Raw genomic sequence first — 16,107 nt, 5'->3', positions numbered from 1 at the left:
TCTAATCAAGGTGGGTGGAATCAGGCGCAGAGAGCAGATAGCGATATAAAGTTTATTCTCCGGTGAACAAAATAAACACGGTCAACCCAAATACACACAGGGTGAAATTATCCAACACAGGATAACAGACTAACCGGAGAATAAGAAACACAATAACACCGACAGACGAAATGACTGACAAAATAAACAATCCCGCACAAAACAAGGGCGGGACAACCTACATTATATACAGACACTAATTAACTAAACAACACACAGGTGAAACCAATCAGACAAAACCAACAGATACACGAAAAGGGATCGGTAGTGGCTAGTAGGACGGTGACGACGACCGCCAAGCACTGCCTGAACGGGCAGGAGAGCCAACCTCGGCGGAAGTCGTGACATTCTGGCTCATGGTGGCCCAACACCCTATTAAGACACTTTATGTTGGTGTTTCCTTTATTATGGCAGTTCATTGTAACAGCAGGCTACAAGGAGAATGGAACAGCTGGACAGGGGAAATGGCTCTAGTAACGCAAAAGGGAATATAACATTATGGATAAAGTTTGGAATTACATATTTTCATGTGTACAACATCTAAAACCCTCTTAGGCCTCACTCCCCCTATCTGAGATATCTACTGCAGCCCTCATTCTCCACATACAACATCCGTTCTGCCAGTCACATTCTAGGTCCCCAAAGCACACACATCCCTGGGTCGCTCCTCTTTTCAGTTTGCTGCAGCTAGCGACTGGAATGAGTGTCACGTTTCTTGTATGAGTGAGACCAAGGCGCAGCGTGAATGGAATTCCACATATTTTTAATGAACTGAAACTCACCAAAACAAAACAACAAACAACTAAACGAAACGTGAAGCTACTGTTGTGCACTCAGGCACCTAACTGTAGACAAGATCCCACGAAACACAAAAATGGCTGCCTAAATATGATCCCCAATCAGAGACAACGATAAACGGCTGTCTCTGATTGGGAACCATATCAGGCCAACATAGAAATACAAATTCACCTAGATGACCCACCCAAGTCACCATCACGCCCCAACCAACACAGAGGAAAAAAAGCTTACTATGGTCAGGGCGTGACAATAAGCTGCAACAAACACTCAAACTGGACAGTTATATCTCAATCTCTTCATTCAATGACTCAATCATGGACACTCTTACTGACAGTTGTAGCTGCTTTGTGTGATGTATTGTTGGCTCTACCTTCTTGCCCTCTGTGCTGTTGACTTTGCCCAATAATGTTTGCACCATGTTTTTGTGTTGCTACCATGTTGTTGTCATGTTGTGTAGCTACCATGGTGTTGTCATGTTGTGTAGCTACCATGTTGTTGTCATGTTGTGTAGCTACCATGGTGTTGTCATGTTGTGTAGCTACCATGTTGTTGTCATGTTGTGTTGCCACCTTGTTATGTTGTTGTTTTAGGTCTCTCTTTATGTAGTGTTGTGTCTCTCTTGTTGTGATGTGTGTTTTTTTATCCTATATTTATATTGTATTTCTATTTATTTTTAATCCCAGGCCCCCGTCCCCACAGGAGGCATTTTGCCTTCTGATAGGCCGTCATTGTAAATAAGAATTTGTTGTTAACTGACTTGCCAAGTTAAATAAAGGTTAAATTAAAATAAATAAAATCTAAAGACCTGCATCACTATATTGAGAGCTTTGCCGTTTCTAAAATGACGTATTTGGGTGTTTTTGGAGCCTTCGCTCATTTTTTTCCCAAGGCCCAAAAAACTACACAACGAGGATGAGGTGATTTGCTGTTTGGAGTAAGTTTCTCAAAAACATGAAATCTAAAAAAACGGTGTCTAGACCCTTCTATAACATGTCATCCACATCAAAAATAATGATTTGGTTGTAAAACATGCAACTTTAACCCTCTAAACCCCCCCTCCCCCGTTATAACAGTATACCTACAGTATACCTACAGTATACCTACTATAACCCTGCACTGCATTGCCTGCATTTCTGTGCATTTCTATCAACGACTTTCCTAATAATATACAAAGAACGTATGAAGCCTGTTAGTGCTACTGTTAGGTTGTCCTGTATGTTTGTGACATGTACATACACACCGAAAGAGACGCACCCCGTTGGAATTTCCCCAGATGGATCATGTATCAACAGAGTAAATATTTTACCATGAAATATAAAGTTAGTTCAGGGCTTATTTTTAATTGATCCTCCTGTAGCCATGTTGATGTAGTTACATTGTTTGCATAACTACTGCTAATGCACACTTTCCTGTGTAAAAACAGCTATGTAGGTTTTGACTGAGACTGAAGTATGGCTGGTACTACAGGCTCGCTCCGAGCATATGGAGCTATCCATGGTTCTGAAGCTGAGTTTGATGGAAAGATACTTATTCTGAAGGACAGTGTTTAGGCAATAGAGCTCTCCATGGTTCTGAAAGGTTATTCACCATGTTAGGTCCTCAGTGCTGGAGACTCCACTTATTAAAGCCTTGAGCCTGAATGCACCAAGTCAGACACAGACTGAGGTTTACCTTAGAAAACACAAGGTAAACAAGTTAATCTTATTATTCAGCATTACAAAGCTGTTAACTTTATTTACCATACATAACTGAAAGCATATAAGGCTGTACTCTCCTAAAGTAATTTACATTACAGCATATGTTCTCAATAGAGAAGAATGTTATGTGGTGGTGTGATATAATGTGGGTCATGAAACCATTTCAAACACCACCTTCAGTATATCAATACAGACACCAACTATTTTGAAGGGGGCTGTGGAATGTCTGAGTGTCACAGCCAATCAGGGATAATTACCAGAGGCCCTCGAGTTTCTCTCCTGACTTCTAATTGGTTCTCGCTGTCAATCAACAAGTTGTTTCAGTTCACAATTGAACTGCAGAGAGACGATACAAGTCAGGCCAGTGGGATAATTGAGAGTAATTGAGCAAATTGCAGCTTGGAGAAGTTGGCTTAATCGGCACTCACACAATCTGTAGCATGCAGAAATGAACCATGTGAACAGAGAGAGGAGTCAGATCTTAATAATAATGAACAAAACAAAGCCTTTCATTTCTCCTCTCCACCCTGGAGGAAATGTCTCTTCATCTTATCTGAATGATCGTCCTGTGTGCTGAATGTCTCCATTTCATGTTTATGGGAGAGGCACCTTTGATCTCTCAGCTCACCCTCAGCTCTGCTCTTAGGAGCTACACCAGCCTTGGGGCTCCCGGGCAATTACATGGCCCAAGTCTTTAGAGAAAAATGTTAGTTTTAAAGCTAATTTCCTGAAATTCTACACATTTTGATAGGGGGAGTAAAGAAAATGTTGCAGTTTTAAAGCAAGCTTTCTGCAAGTTTACACATTTTGCCATGGGGTAGAGAGACGTTTCATTCAATTCTACTCATTTTGCCATTTTATCCAGAGCAATTAGGCTGCCTTGCTCAAGGGCACAACAACCTAGTCTGCGCAGGGATTCGAACCAGCAACCTTTCGGTTACTGGCCCAATGCTATTAACCACTAGGGGGCCCCTGGAGGTCAGGGCCACTGGGCACAAGCCCTGTAGTAATCATTCAGACATGGTTACTATAAGTTTAGATAGCTGGCTAGACTTTTTAGCCAGTCTAAAAATTGTTAGCTGACATGGCTAATTGAATGACAGTCAGTGACTGACATAACAATAGAAAAACTACTGATACACAACCACATTTTAATATTGCACTTTGTGTATTCTACTATTCTAACGCTCAACAGTAAATTGAGACCCCGACTGAGTTCCTAAAAATATTTATATACACTACCGGTAAAATCCTCAACTGGCAGCTTCAGTAAATAGTTCCCGCAAAACACCAGTCTCAACGTCAACAGTGAAGAGGTGACTCCGGGATGCTGGCCTTCTAGGCAGAGTTCTTCTGTCCGGTGTCTGTGTTATTTTGCCCATCTTAACATTTTATTTTTACTGGCCAGTCTGAGATATGGCTTTTTTCTTTTCAGCTCTGCCTCGAAGGCCAGCATCCCAGAGTCGCCTCGTCACAGTTGACATTGAGACTGATGTTTTTCAGGTACTATTTAATGAATCTGCCAGTTGAGGACTTGTGAGGCACCTGTTTCTCAAACTAGACACTCTAATGTACTTGTCCTCTTGCTCAGTTGTGCACCATGGCCTCCCACTCCTCTTTCTATTCTGGTTAGAGCCAGTTGCACTGTTCTGTAAAGGGAGTACAGTACACAGCGTTGTATGAGATCTTCAGTTTCTTGGCAATTTCTCGCATGGAATAGCCTTCATTTCTCAGAACAAGAATAGACTGACAGATACTCAACTAGTCTAAAGAAGGCCAGTTTTATTGCTTCTTTAGTCAGAACAACAGTTTTCAGCTCTACTAACATATTTGCAAAAGTGTTTTCTAATGATCAGTTAGCCTTTTAAAATGATAAACTTGGATTACCTAACACAACGTGCAATTGGAGCGATGGTTGCTGATAATGGGCCTCTGTACGCCTATGTAGATATTCCATAAAAAATCTGCCATTTCCAGCTACAATAGTAATTTACTTAATAATGTCCACACTATATTTCTGATCAATTTTATGTTATTTTAATGGACAATTTTTTTTTTTTCTTTGAAAAACAAGGACATTTCTAAGTGACCCCAAACTTTTGAATGGTAGTGTATATACATAACTTTTTGGTCGAGGCCACCTAGTGGCTGGGGGCCCTAAGCAACCACTTATGTCTGGAGCCGGCCCTGTGTGTGTTTGTGACTGTCTGTGCTTGCATACAGTATATAATCACTCTTGTAGGTACAGTATGTCTATTTGGCTGTGGGTGTGTATGTGAGAGATAGAGTGTGTGAGTGTAGTATGTGTGTGTCCATACTTCATGGTTTGTGGGTCTTGCTTGTGGAAGCAGGGGAGGTGGGGGTGTTTTTTGTCGTGGTGGGTGTGGGTGGGTAAAGCATGTGTGCATACATGCATCTTATTTCGTTTGCGTCTGTTCAAACTGCCTTCATTTATTGACTACATGTGTGTGGGGAGCCACCGGTGCTCTGTGCCATTGAAACGGTGGAATAATCCATATGGTTACCTCACTAAGTGCATGTGTACTTTTCTGTGTTTTCAACACATGTACATAATGCCTTTATGTACCTCTTTCTTACAATCACATGACTAGTGGCCTCATGGGTGGAATGTTATTCATTCTTATGTATTATAATTTCTACAACATCAAAACATATGAAAATCCGGTGTTTCTATGGCAAACAGTTATGTTATATTTCAGTCTTCTGTGATGTGTATAAAGCGTCATTTGGGGATTCAAACTCAAAATATAATATATTTCAGCTCTCTATCTGACATGGTACAGGTGTCCTCTTTTTGAAAGCCCATAACCATGTGTGTGAGGTGTATACTTTTGTTTCGTAGTAGATTTGTTTTATGACGACCAAGAAACAGTGTGTGGGCCTGATTTAGCCCACTGCAGTTAAAGGTTATAGCAGTGTAAGTGTTTCCGTTCGCTTACAATACAGAGGCAGCACATGTAAGACAGGGGCAGGAAGACGGACCCTCAATTTGGTTTCTCATCATCTCCCCCTCCCCCTCCCCCTTTCTCATACTCTCCCCATCCTCAAGAGCTACTTCCCTTCCACCACTTTGAAAAAAAGGAAAACATTTCACTGTGCAATTTACATTTCCATATGCTGCCAGTGGCGCCAGGGAGAGTGGATAATTGGGCTAAATGCGGTGACGGTGAGAGAGGGATAGAGAGAAGGCCATCTGAAAAAAAGAGCCATTACTGGGTGGTTTGCTTTCCCCCCTCCACCACTCGTCATTTTACCATCCTGCTCTCAACCACTTGTGCAGCTGAAATGTACCTTGGCCTCCCACCCTCTCTCTCTCTTTCACTCCCTCAGTCTCACTCTCTACTTCCATCCCCCAGCGCACACCTCCCTATACCCGCTCTCTCTCTATCTCTCCCTCCCTCTCTGTCTCTCCCTCCCTCCCTCTCTGTCTCTCCCGCTCTCTATCCATCCCTCTATTTCTCCCTTCAGCTCTCTCTATCCCTCTCTGTCACTCCCTCCCTCTCTGTATCCCTCTCTGTCTCTGTTGATATTGTTGATATTCCATTAAAAATCAGCAGTTTCCAGCTACAATAGTCATTTACAACATTAACAATGTCTACACTGTATTTCTGATCAATTTGATGTTATTTTAATGGACAAAAAATGAGCTTTTCTTTAAACTGACCCCAAACTTTTGAATGGTAGTGTATATATATAATTTTTTGGTCGAGGCCACCTAGTGGCTGGGGGCCCTACGCAAACACTTATGTCTGGAGCCGGCCTTGTGTGTGTTTGTGACTGTGTGTGCTTGCATACAGTATATAATCTCCCTCTCTGTATCTCCCCCTCCCTCTCTCTCTCTCCTACTCTGTATCTCCCTCTCTTTATCCCACTCTCTCGCTCTGTCTCTCCCTTTCTCTATCTCTCCCTCCACCTCTGTCTCTCCCTCTCTGTCTATCCATCTGTCGCTCTCTCTCTCTCTCTCTCCTTCCAACAATGTCTCTCTGGCTCTACCTCTATCCATCTCTGTCTCTCCCTCCCTCTCTCTATTCCTATCTGTCTCTCCTCTCTCTCTTCCTCCCTCTCTGTCTCTCCCTCCCTCTCTATCTCTCCCTCATCCATATTCATCCATCGTCTCTTCCTCTCTCCATGTCACCCACAGCATGGCGTTAATACACCAATTAGCCCTGAGAAGAGATAATAGACTATTTCATATTGCAATAGAGAGAGAGAGAGAGAGAGAGAGAGAGAGAGAGAGAGAGAGAGAGAGAGAGAGAGAGAGAGAGAGAGAGAGAGAGAGACAGAGAGAGAGAGAGAGAGAGAGAGAGAGAGAGAGAGAGAGAGAGAGAGAGAGAGAGAGAGAGATGGGTCTCTCTTTATGGATGTGGCCTGTGAAAACACTGTAACGGAGTAGCGTTTGTTGTGAAGATCCAGCCAATGGACGGTGGGTGCGCGATGAGAAAAGAGCATCAACGGTCACGGGGTGTGGGATGAAAGGTGTGGGTGTTACACCAACACTTTGGTGGTTAATGAAACCATAAGCCTGTTTGGCTTTGTCCTGCTGCTCACAGTGGTGGTCGAGCCTTTCACAGCCCATTCAAATGCCACGCACTTGTTCCCTACAAAGAAGTAGCCTCAGTAATTATATCTTAAGCTAAAACTTGTCTCACCCTCTTTATTTACCTCGGGGAAAGATTCAAATGTCACCTCTGATTGATGTGAACAACTAATACAGAACTATTCATAATGCAGTGGTTTTTGGGGGATGAAAATGAGAACGTGACATAAAACATTTAAACATTTAACAAGTGTAGCTGTTCATCTAATCCTGAAAAACTAATAAACAGACAGAAAACAGCATACAAAACAAGAAAAGATGTATATGTATGTTGCTAGTAACACTGTAAAAACACTGTAATACCATGTTATTACATAGTAACATAGTAACACTACTATGGAATGATAAATAGTAGTATAAGCATGGTACTGTGATTGCAAGTCGGGGTCACGACTCCACACAGGGGAAGTGCAGTAGGGTCATGACTCCACACAGGGGAAGTGCAGTAGGGTCACGACTCTACACAGGGGAAGTGCAGTAGGGTCACGACTCCACACAGGGGAAGTGCAGTAGGGTCACGACTCCACACAGGGGAAGTGCAGTAGGGTCACGACTCCACACAGGGAAGTGCAGTAGGGTCACGACTCCACACAGGGAAGTGCAGTAGGGTCACGACTCCACACAGGGTGCAAGTGGGGAAGTGCAGTAGGGTCACGACTCCACACAGGGGAAGTGCAGTAGGGTCACGACTCCACACAGGGGAAGTGCAGTAGGGTCATGACTCCACACAGGGGAAGTGCAGTAGGGTAACGACTCCACACAGGGGAAGTGCAGTAGGGTCACGACTCCACACAGGGGAAGTGCAGTAGGGTCACGACTCCACACAGGGGAAGTGCAGTAGGGTTACAAGTGCAACATTTAAAAATATATATTTTATGGGACAATATACCAAAAACAAATGCTTTTGAAAAAGATCATTTGAAAAACACAACTTTATTATTAAGTCAGTGTATTTTTTGTTCTCTTAATTTTGATAAGAGATATGAAAATGTAGGCTAATGAAGTAAAGCTTATTTGTTGATAATAAAATCTAAATGTAGATATTTTAAGGTTGTTTCATTAGATGTTAAATGTGGGATGGGATGAACTGACAGAAATTATATCCCCAAAAAATGGGGTCCCAGAAATTCTGGTGATAAAAAGGTAATAAAAGGGGGTCCCCGCTGAAAAAACGTTTGTTTACCACGGCAATATAGTGACCATTTGTGTCATTATGTAATGGTCCTTATTTTGTAATAACAAAAAGCTCACTCCAATGAATTGCTATAATATCAATTGACACATTACTTTGACAATTGCCTTGCTATCTACAGTACCTTATATCAAAGTATGTCATAAAGAAGTGGTTGTAGTGGAGGTGCTAGTATTTGTCAGTCGTTAGCTGAGCTAGATATACTGTACTAGTAATAGCAATAAGTGCCCACTGCTGTAATAACACAACAATAGTTGTAAAGACATTAACATGGTGTTGTGTGATTTCTTTGAACGACACCGAGCATTAACTGAATAACACGTGTTTGCTGATTCATGGCTCACTACAGTACATTACACTACCATAGGTGACACAGCTTCAATCTCTCCCATGTATATACAGCTGTGTGACTGTCTGATTCATGGCTCGCTACAGTACATTACACTACCATAGGTGACACAGCTTCAATCTCTCCCATGTATATACAGCTGTGTGACTGTCTGATTCATGGCTCGCTACAGTACATTACACTACCATAGGTGACACAGCTTCAATCTCTCCCATGTATATACAGCTGTGTGACTGTCTGATTCATGGCTCGCTACAATACATTACACTACCATAGGTGATACAGCTTCAATCTCTCCCATGTATATACAGCTGTGTGACTGTCTGATTCATGGCTCACTACAGTACATTACACTACCATAGGTGACACAGCTTCAATCTCTCCCATGTATATACAGCTGTGTGACTGTCTGATTCATGGCTCACTACAGTACATTACACTACCATAGGTGACACAGCTTCAATCTCTCCCATGTATATACAGCTGTGTGACTGTCTGATTCATGGCTCACTACAGTACATTACACTACCATAGGTGACACAGCTTCAATCTCTCCCATGTATATACAGCTGTGTGACTGTCTGATTCATGGCTCAATACATTACACTACCATAGGTGACAGCTTCAATCTCTCCCATGTATATACAGCTGTGTGACTGTCTGATTCATGGCTCACTACAGTACATTACACTACCATAGGTGACACAGCTTCAATCTCTCCCATGTATATACAGCTGTGTGACTGTCTGATTCATGGCTCGCTACAGTACATTACACTACCATAGGTGACACAGCTTCAATCTCTCCCATGTATATACAGCTGTGTGACTGTCTGATTCATGGCTCGCTACAGTACATTACACTACCATAGGTGACACAGCTTCAATCTCTCCCATGTATATACAGCTGTGTGGCTGTCTGATTCATGGCTCGCTACAGTACATTACACTACCATAGGTGACACAGCTTTAATCTCTCCCATGTATATACAGCTGTGTGGCTGTCTGCAGAAATCTACTGTGACATTTGATCTTGAAAAAGCTGGGGAGGCTTGCTTTCACATAATGATGCAATGCAAATGACATTGTATAGTCTTTATTGGAGGCAAGAATCAGATGAGCTGGTCCATGAAAGTCAGTCCGAGATGGAGCCTTCAGAGGGAGGTGCAATCAGGAAGAGAACCATAAAAATAGAACGATTAGAATGAAGTTCCCTTTTCAAGTCATTGAGGCCATGATGGTGCTGTTCTAGCAATGCTATTTCTATGGACAGAACAGTGGCCCTAGCATGGAAGAGGTGGATAGTTATCATCCTGCACACCTACAGACTATAGACCAAAAGCTATTGCAATGCAATTGAATTGGAACTGAAGTTAGACCTGTTTGGCCCCTACAAATGCATGGGTTACATAATGGATCAATCCACTGTCTATTTGACAAAAAGCCTTCCTTTAGTTAGTTGTATAATGTCTCAGATATGGGTCAGATTGATTCAGGTCCAAACCCACTGCTGTCAAAGTAATCCGCTCCAATTCCATCAGGTGGTTTGAAATATTCTAGAACTAATGTAATAATGTAATAATGTAATGTTACCCTTTGCAAGGAATTGTTTTCCTTTTCAGTCATGTGTCATTTGAATAAACTATGGAGGTGCTGCTGCAAATGAAATGGATGCAGGGTAGGTCTACTCCCACAAAAAGGTCATATTCAAACACCTTACAGTCTGGTGTTTGTTTTTGTACTGTGTGAGACATCCTGAGCTGCCCGCCAGCAGTTTCATACTGTGTGTACCCTCTAATGAGCGAAGACGTTTAGTAAAGCCACATGGAACCAATGTGGACATCTGTCCAGACACTGGTCTCAGAATGGAGGACCTACCAGCTGATATGAACAACAGAGAGCTATAGCATGCCACTGTCCAGACACTGGTCTCAGAATGGAGGACCTACCAGCTGATATGAACAACAGAGAGCTATAGCATACTACTGTCCAGACACTGGTCTCAGAATGGAGGACCTACCAGCTGATATGAACAACAGAGAGCTATAGCATGCCACTGTCCAGACACTGGTCTCAGAATGGAGGACCTACCAGCTGATATGAACAACAGAGAGCTATAGCATGCTACTGTCCAGACACTGGTCTCAGAATGGAGGACCTACCAGCTGATATGAACAACAGAGAGCTATAGCATGCCACTGTCCAGACACTGGTCTCAGAATGGAGGACCTACCAGCTGATATGAACAACAGAGAGCTATAGCATGCTACTGTCCAGACACTGGTCTCAGAATGGAGGACCTACCAGCTGATATGAACAACAGAGAGCTATAGCATGCCACTGTCCAGACACTGGTCTCAGAATGGAGGACCTACCAGCTGATATGAACAACAGAGAGCTATAGCATGCTACTGTCCAGACACTGGTCTCAGAATGGAGGACCTACCAGCTGATATGAACAACAGAGAGCTATAGCATGCCACTGTCCAGACACTGGTCTCAGAATGGAGGACCTACCAGCTGATATGAACAACAGAGAGCTATAGCATGCCACTGTCCAGACACTGGTCTCAGAATGGAGGACCTACCAGCTGATATGAACAACAGAGAGCTATAGCATGCCACTGTCCAGACACTGGTCTCAGAATGGAGGACCTACCAGCTGATATGAACAACAGAGAGCTATAGCATGCCACTGTCCAGACACTGGTCTCAGAATGGAGGATCTACCAGCTGATATGAACAACAGAGAGCTATAGCATGCCACTGTCCAGCACATTGCGCCACCATGAGCAAGTAAGCAAGGGAGCCTATAGGCTACTCATTGTCAGCAGATCACTTTAAATGAAGGCCTACTTTATAGCGGCGTTGTTATGCGATGTAATAGTTTATAGATGATCCAGTATAACATATTTAATAAATCAGTAGTTATAACTCATTGGTTGACATTGTGATTGTATTGTTGATGTTTAACACATAGTTCGCTGATGTGGCTGATTTATAAACTATCTAAACGAGTCACGCATAGTCTACTACTAGGTCTACTAGCCTTCACAATCCCTTTATAAAGTACAGACCAAGACTGTGTTAGGCCTGGCATTTGTTTCATTTGGAACCAGGAGACAAAATAGCCTAATAGTGTATTGGACAGCATGCAATGTGATTCGCGTAATATAACGTATCTGACTGCAGTTTTATAGGGGGACTTGGGTGTAGGCTTAGGCTATTATTATACAAAAGACTTGCCGTTCCTGTTACCGTCCTGAGCGCCTTCACTAGGGAGCGGCATCACGCGGTGAAACAATACTCTTTCACCAATGCTGCTTTCCTCGACGTCCTTTTCAACGAGGCACTCGTGTAAACGAACATACATAGGTTACCCTGTGTCCTTCTCACCTTTCCTATGTCTTCTCTCTGCTTCCTCCCATGCCACGACCATAAACCCGAACACGTAGTCTAGGATACGTAGTCTGCACGTAAATGAATAACAAGATGAGAATCACAACCCTGAAATAACATTTATGTTTCTGCGTGCGCGGTGGCGCCTGTCTATAGGGACCAAACGTCGACTAGGGAATCTAATTATCGCCTCGAGGACTTCACCTGAAATATAGACTTCTCGGTGGAGATTTCGCGATTTTAATAAACAACATACGCGCGACGCTGAATGCTACGCGGTGAACAGCCAGATGCGCGCCTCGCCTGCCAGTCTGTCATCATAGGCAACGACATATGACATTTGCATCACAGGAAAGATGAACTAGCTAAACTTGCTTGCTTTTGTGGGGAAAAAATGCCATTGTGTTTGGTTATTGAAATATGAGCCAAACGCTCTGCAGAACTATTAGTCGTTATTTTGTAGCCGCATGAAAAGCCTTTCAATTTAACATAAATTATCCAACATCCATCTTTCAATAAATAATCTTAGCCTACCCGTTGACATCGCTGAGGAAGTTCGCCTCAGCTGTGGGGCACCATCAATCTATGAATATTCGCACACAATAATTTGGAATCTTTAGTTCATTCATGACTAGACTACTTGAATGTTCTTGAGTGCGTAGAAGTCCTCTGTAGGCTACCAGCGACAGACATTTCGACATAGGCTACTGACAGAGGAGACAGAACGACTGCTATATTCTACGTGGCATGAGTCGGTAAAGGAACCTTTGATATTTGTTTTTTGGTTCCAGGTTTGATATATCTGCATTGAGAGTCAACAATTGTGGATAGCCTATAATGGAATTTCTTAACCACCGACATTAGAACCGCATCGGTCCTTCAACACAAGGTATTTAGCCATTGAAGCCTAAAATATTTAGCAAGACCTCCAAAGAGATACGTTTTGCAATGGCAAATTGAAAACGGCTTATCTACAACCATTTCAAACGGACTGCGCAGCACACATTTATGTGCTAGGCTAGAGACGTTATTGCTTATTATGGAAAACTGGGACCGCCTTTACGCGCCTAAACGAAATATTGTCTTAAAGTGAGGCAAGGTCGCATTACTATTTATTCTGATACGCATATGAGTATAATTCGATGAGCATAAACATGATATGAGGGATACGCCGCCACTGTTTTTGTCATTTTTAACCGGTAGGATTTTTCCCGTTTCATTCTCAGTGGTTGTTTTGAAGATAGCAGGTTATTAATTGTTTATCTTTATGCATCCGCGCGAAGAAGGACCAAGAAATGACAAACGACGGATAACCACACGAGAAGGAGACAGTGAAAAGAGGGGGAAGGAAGAATGAATGAGATATACTGAGGAACGAAGGAAGGAGATTGGAGGAATCAAGGTAGGACACGAAGCAAGGTTTTTAATGTTATAACCCATGTAGTCTATTTGGGTCTACGGGATGCTGCACTGAATGTGACGGTGGAATCTGTCTGTCACCACGGGCAGAGAGGTGGAGAGGTGTGTAACGAGCTTTATTTATTGATATTTTATGCTTGGACATATGTGGAGTATGTTTACGATGCGTCAACAGCAGTTGCTTCATGATTAAAACGTGTGGTTATTTTGTGTGTACACTCGTGTTTGACTAAGCGGACATTAATAGGTCATTTATATTGGACATAATGTCTGAAGTGCAACGTGCAACGCATAACTAATTAAATTGACCATTGTTAAATTTAATTCATGTTAAGAACACTGAATGTTATTTAGCCTCAATCTCCCTGAAATTGAAAACGGTGGACTAGTCTATACAACTAGTCTATACTACATTGTACAACGTTCTGTTGATATCTATGATTATGCGCAAAATCACTTCCACGACAGCTATTTGGCTTGAATTTGACTGCCCGTGTCCGACACTGGTAATGGAAGAGGACTTGGGCCATTCACGGGCTTGACGTGTACGCAGATGACATGGGAAGAAAAGCGAGCCAGCTTCCTTAATACATTTAATGTATGAGTGAGCGATGAACTGTCGTGGTAAGCTTGCCTGGACGAATTGCCTGGCTTGGAGCGCCCTATACGAGCCCAACCACCCATGAAGAAAAAACGAGCGTATGTGAAAGAAAAATGCGATGAAGAGACAGAGGCAGCATAAGTGGTGTGATGTACTACCTCCTCCATCTATTTCCCCATTTCCAGCAGCAGCACAGTAGCAGGTCGTCTCACGGAGAGACACCTTTTATCATTTAAGGGCTCATTGCGTGTTATACAAGAAAATCCGCATTAGAGCGCAGGAGAGCTCAAAAGTGAACTGCTCGCCCGTCCCCAATGTGTGGGACTAAAGCATTAATCCCCGACCTCGTTAAACCGCAGCCCAGCCTATACACCACACACTTCATATTCCATATTAACATATTCGCTACTGAATAGGCCTATACGTTTACAGATCTTTTTAGGGTAAGGGCACAGAGGAAATGGAACCCCGCAACTAACATAATACAAACAACATAATTGAAAGAGCCACTCAGTTTTTCTTGCCTACATCAGCACATGCCAAAGTTAGTTTTGGACTGATCCATTTTCTGGATCTTAATGTCCACTCCACACATATGCAGAGAAGTAGCAGGTATTGTACCATTCTTTCAAGAGGCCCATAACAGGCTCACTGGAATTAAAACCCTTTTACATATTAAATCGGTTATTTTGTGCATTCAAGAAGCCTCTGGCATCCTTCTAGAAATGGTTGAAAGCCAAACATTCTCTCTGCTTGAAGACAAGACAGAAGGATTTATGCGTCTCTGTCTGCGTGTCACATCACCATCAGAAAAATGATTATTGGATTTCAGTGGTATGATTAATAGTCAGGCATTAGCATGGTATTAATGACACCCCCATGTTGTAATATGGCGGTAATCAGAAGTCGATTTATATCACTGAAATAATTTCGATAGCGTTTTGGCAGTTGTCATAATAGAAGCCATACGTAATATGTGAAGAGTCAAATATTCACATGTACTGAAGAAATCATTTGCATCCAAACCTACATGAAAATATAGCCATGTTTATATTCAATCCATATTCTAGCTCTTACACACGCACACACACACACACACCAATTTTTCATACAAATAACACTAGTGGCTCCTACGGTCCTCTCCATAGCAACGTCCACCCTGTTCAGCATATCAATTGGTTCATCCCCCAAAGCTACTCATGAGGCTGACTAAATGGATATGTTAATACAAACGAAGTCAAGTGACGCTGATACAAATTCCTCCACAAACAACCCAGGACACAACACAGTGCCCTGTGGAACACCTGCTGCATCGTATAGTCCATTGAACTGCTATTCATAATTTACAAAAATCGTACTTACAGTGCCTTCAGAAACTATTCATACCCCTTGACTTATTCCACATTTTGTTGTGTTACAGACTGAATTCAAAATGGATACAAACAAAAGCTCACCCATCCACACATAATACCCCATAATGACAAAGTGAAAACATGTTTTTGGACATTTTTGTAAATGCATTGAAAATGAAATACAGAAATATCTAATTTACAAAAGTATACACACCCCTAAAATCAATACTTTGTAAAAGCCCCTTTAGTAGTGATTACAGCTGTGAGTCTTTCTGCGTACGTTTCTACGAGCTTTGCACACCTGGATTGTACATTATTTGCACATCATTCTTTTAAAAATTCTTCAAGCTCTATCAAGTTGTTTGTTGATAGCCATGGCTAGGCAGCCATTTTCTAGTTGTGACACTGCTCGACTGAGGGACCTTACAGATAATTGTATGTGTGGGGTACAGAGATTAGGTAATAAACACACAGTTATTGCACACAGAGTGAGTCCATGCAACTTATTATGTAACTTGTTTAGCACATTTTTACTCCTGAACTTATTTAGTCTTGCCATAACAAAGGGGTTGACTAGTTATTGACTCAAGAGTTTTTAGCTTTTCATTTGTAATTCATTTGTAAACATTTCTAAAAACATAATT

At 42.2% G+C, this 16,107-nt stretch overlaps 1 protein-coding gene across 22 annotated transcripts in view; it reads left to right on the top strand.

The window, feature by feature from the left end:
* Window positions 1–16,107, top strand: part of adgrl1a (adhesion G protein-coupled receptor L1a) — a 341,447-nt gene that overhangs the window by 18,451 nt on the left and 306,889 nt on the right. For 18 of the 22 annotated variants that reach the window (XR_008088866.1, XR_008088865.1, XR_008088862.1 and 15 more), the window contains exons 1-2: window positions 12,152–12,980; window positions 13,375–13,493. The exons of 1 other annotated variant lie outside the window; for it this stretch is intronic. Coding sequence is in view for 3 of the 21 variants with exons in the window: in XM_052491583.1 (XP_052347543.1) it covers window positions 13,449–13,493 (45 nt within the window). In the remaining 18 variants the exon portion in view is untranslated. Of the gene's footprint in view, window positions 1–12,151; window positions 12,981–13,007; window positions 13,494–16,107 lie in introns of those variants that run through there. 3 more of the 22 variants (XM_052491580.1, XM_052491579.1, XM_052491584.1) reach the window with 3 other exon arrangements.

Source organism: Oncorhynchus keta, chromosome 32, assembly GCF_023373465.1.
Source record: "Oncorhynchus keta strain PuntledgeMale-10-30-2019 chromosome 32, Oket_V2, whole genome shotgun sequence".
NCBI classification, from domain to species: Eukaryota; Metazoa; Chordata; class Actinopteri; order Salmoniformes; family Salmonidae; genus Oncorhynchus; species Oncorhynchus keta.
Note: the sequence above shows the minus strand (reverse complement) of the source record. Positions and strands in the feature narration are given on the sequence as shown.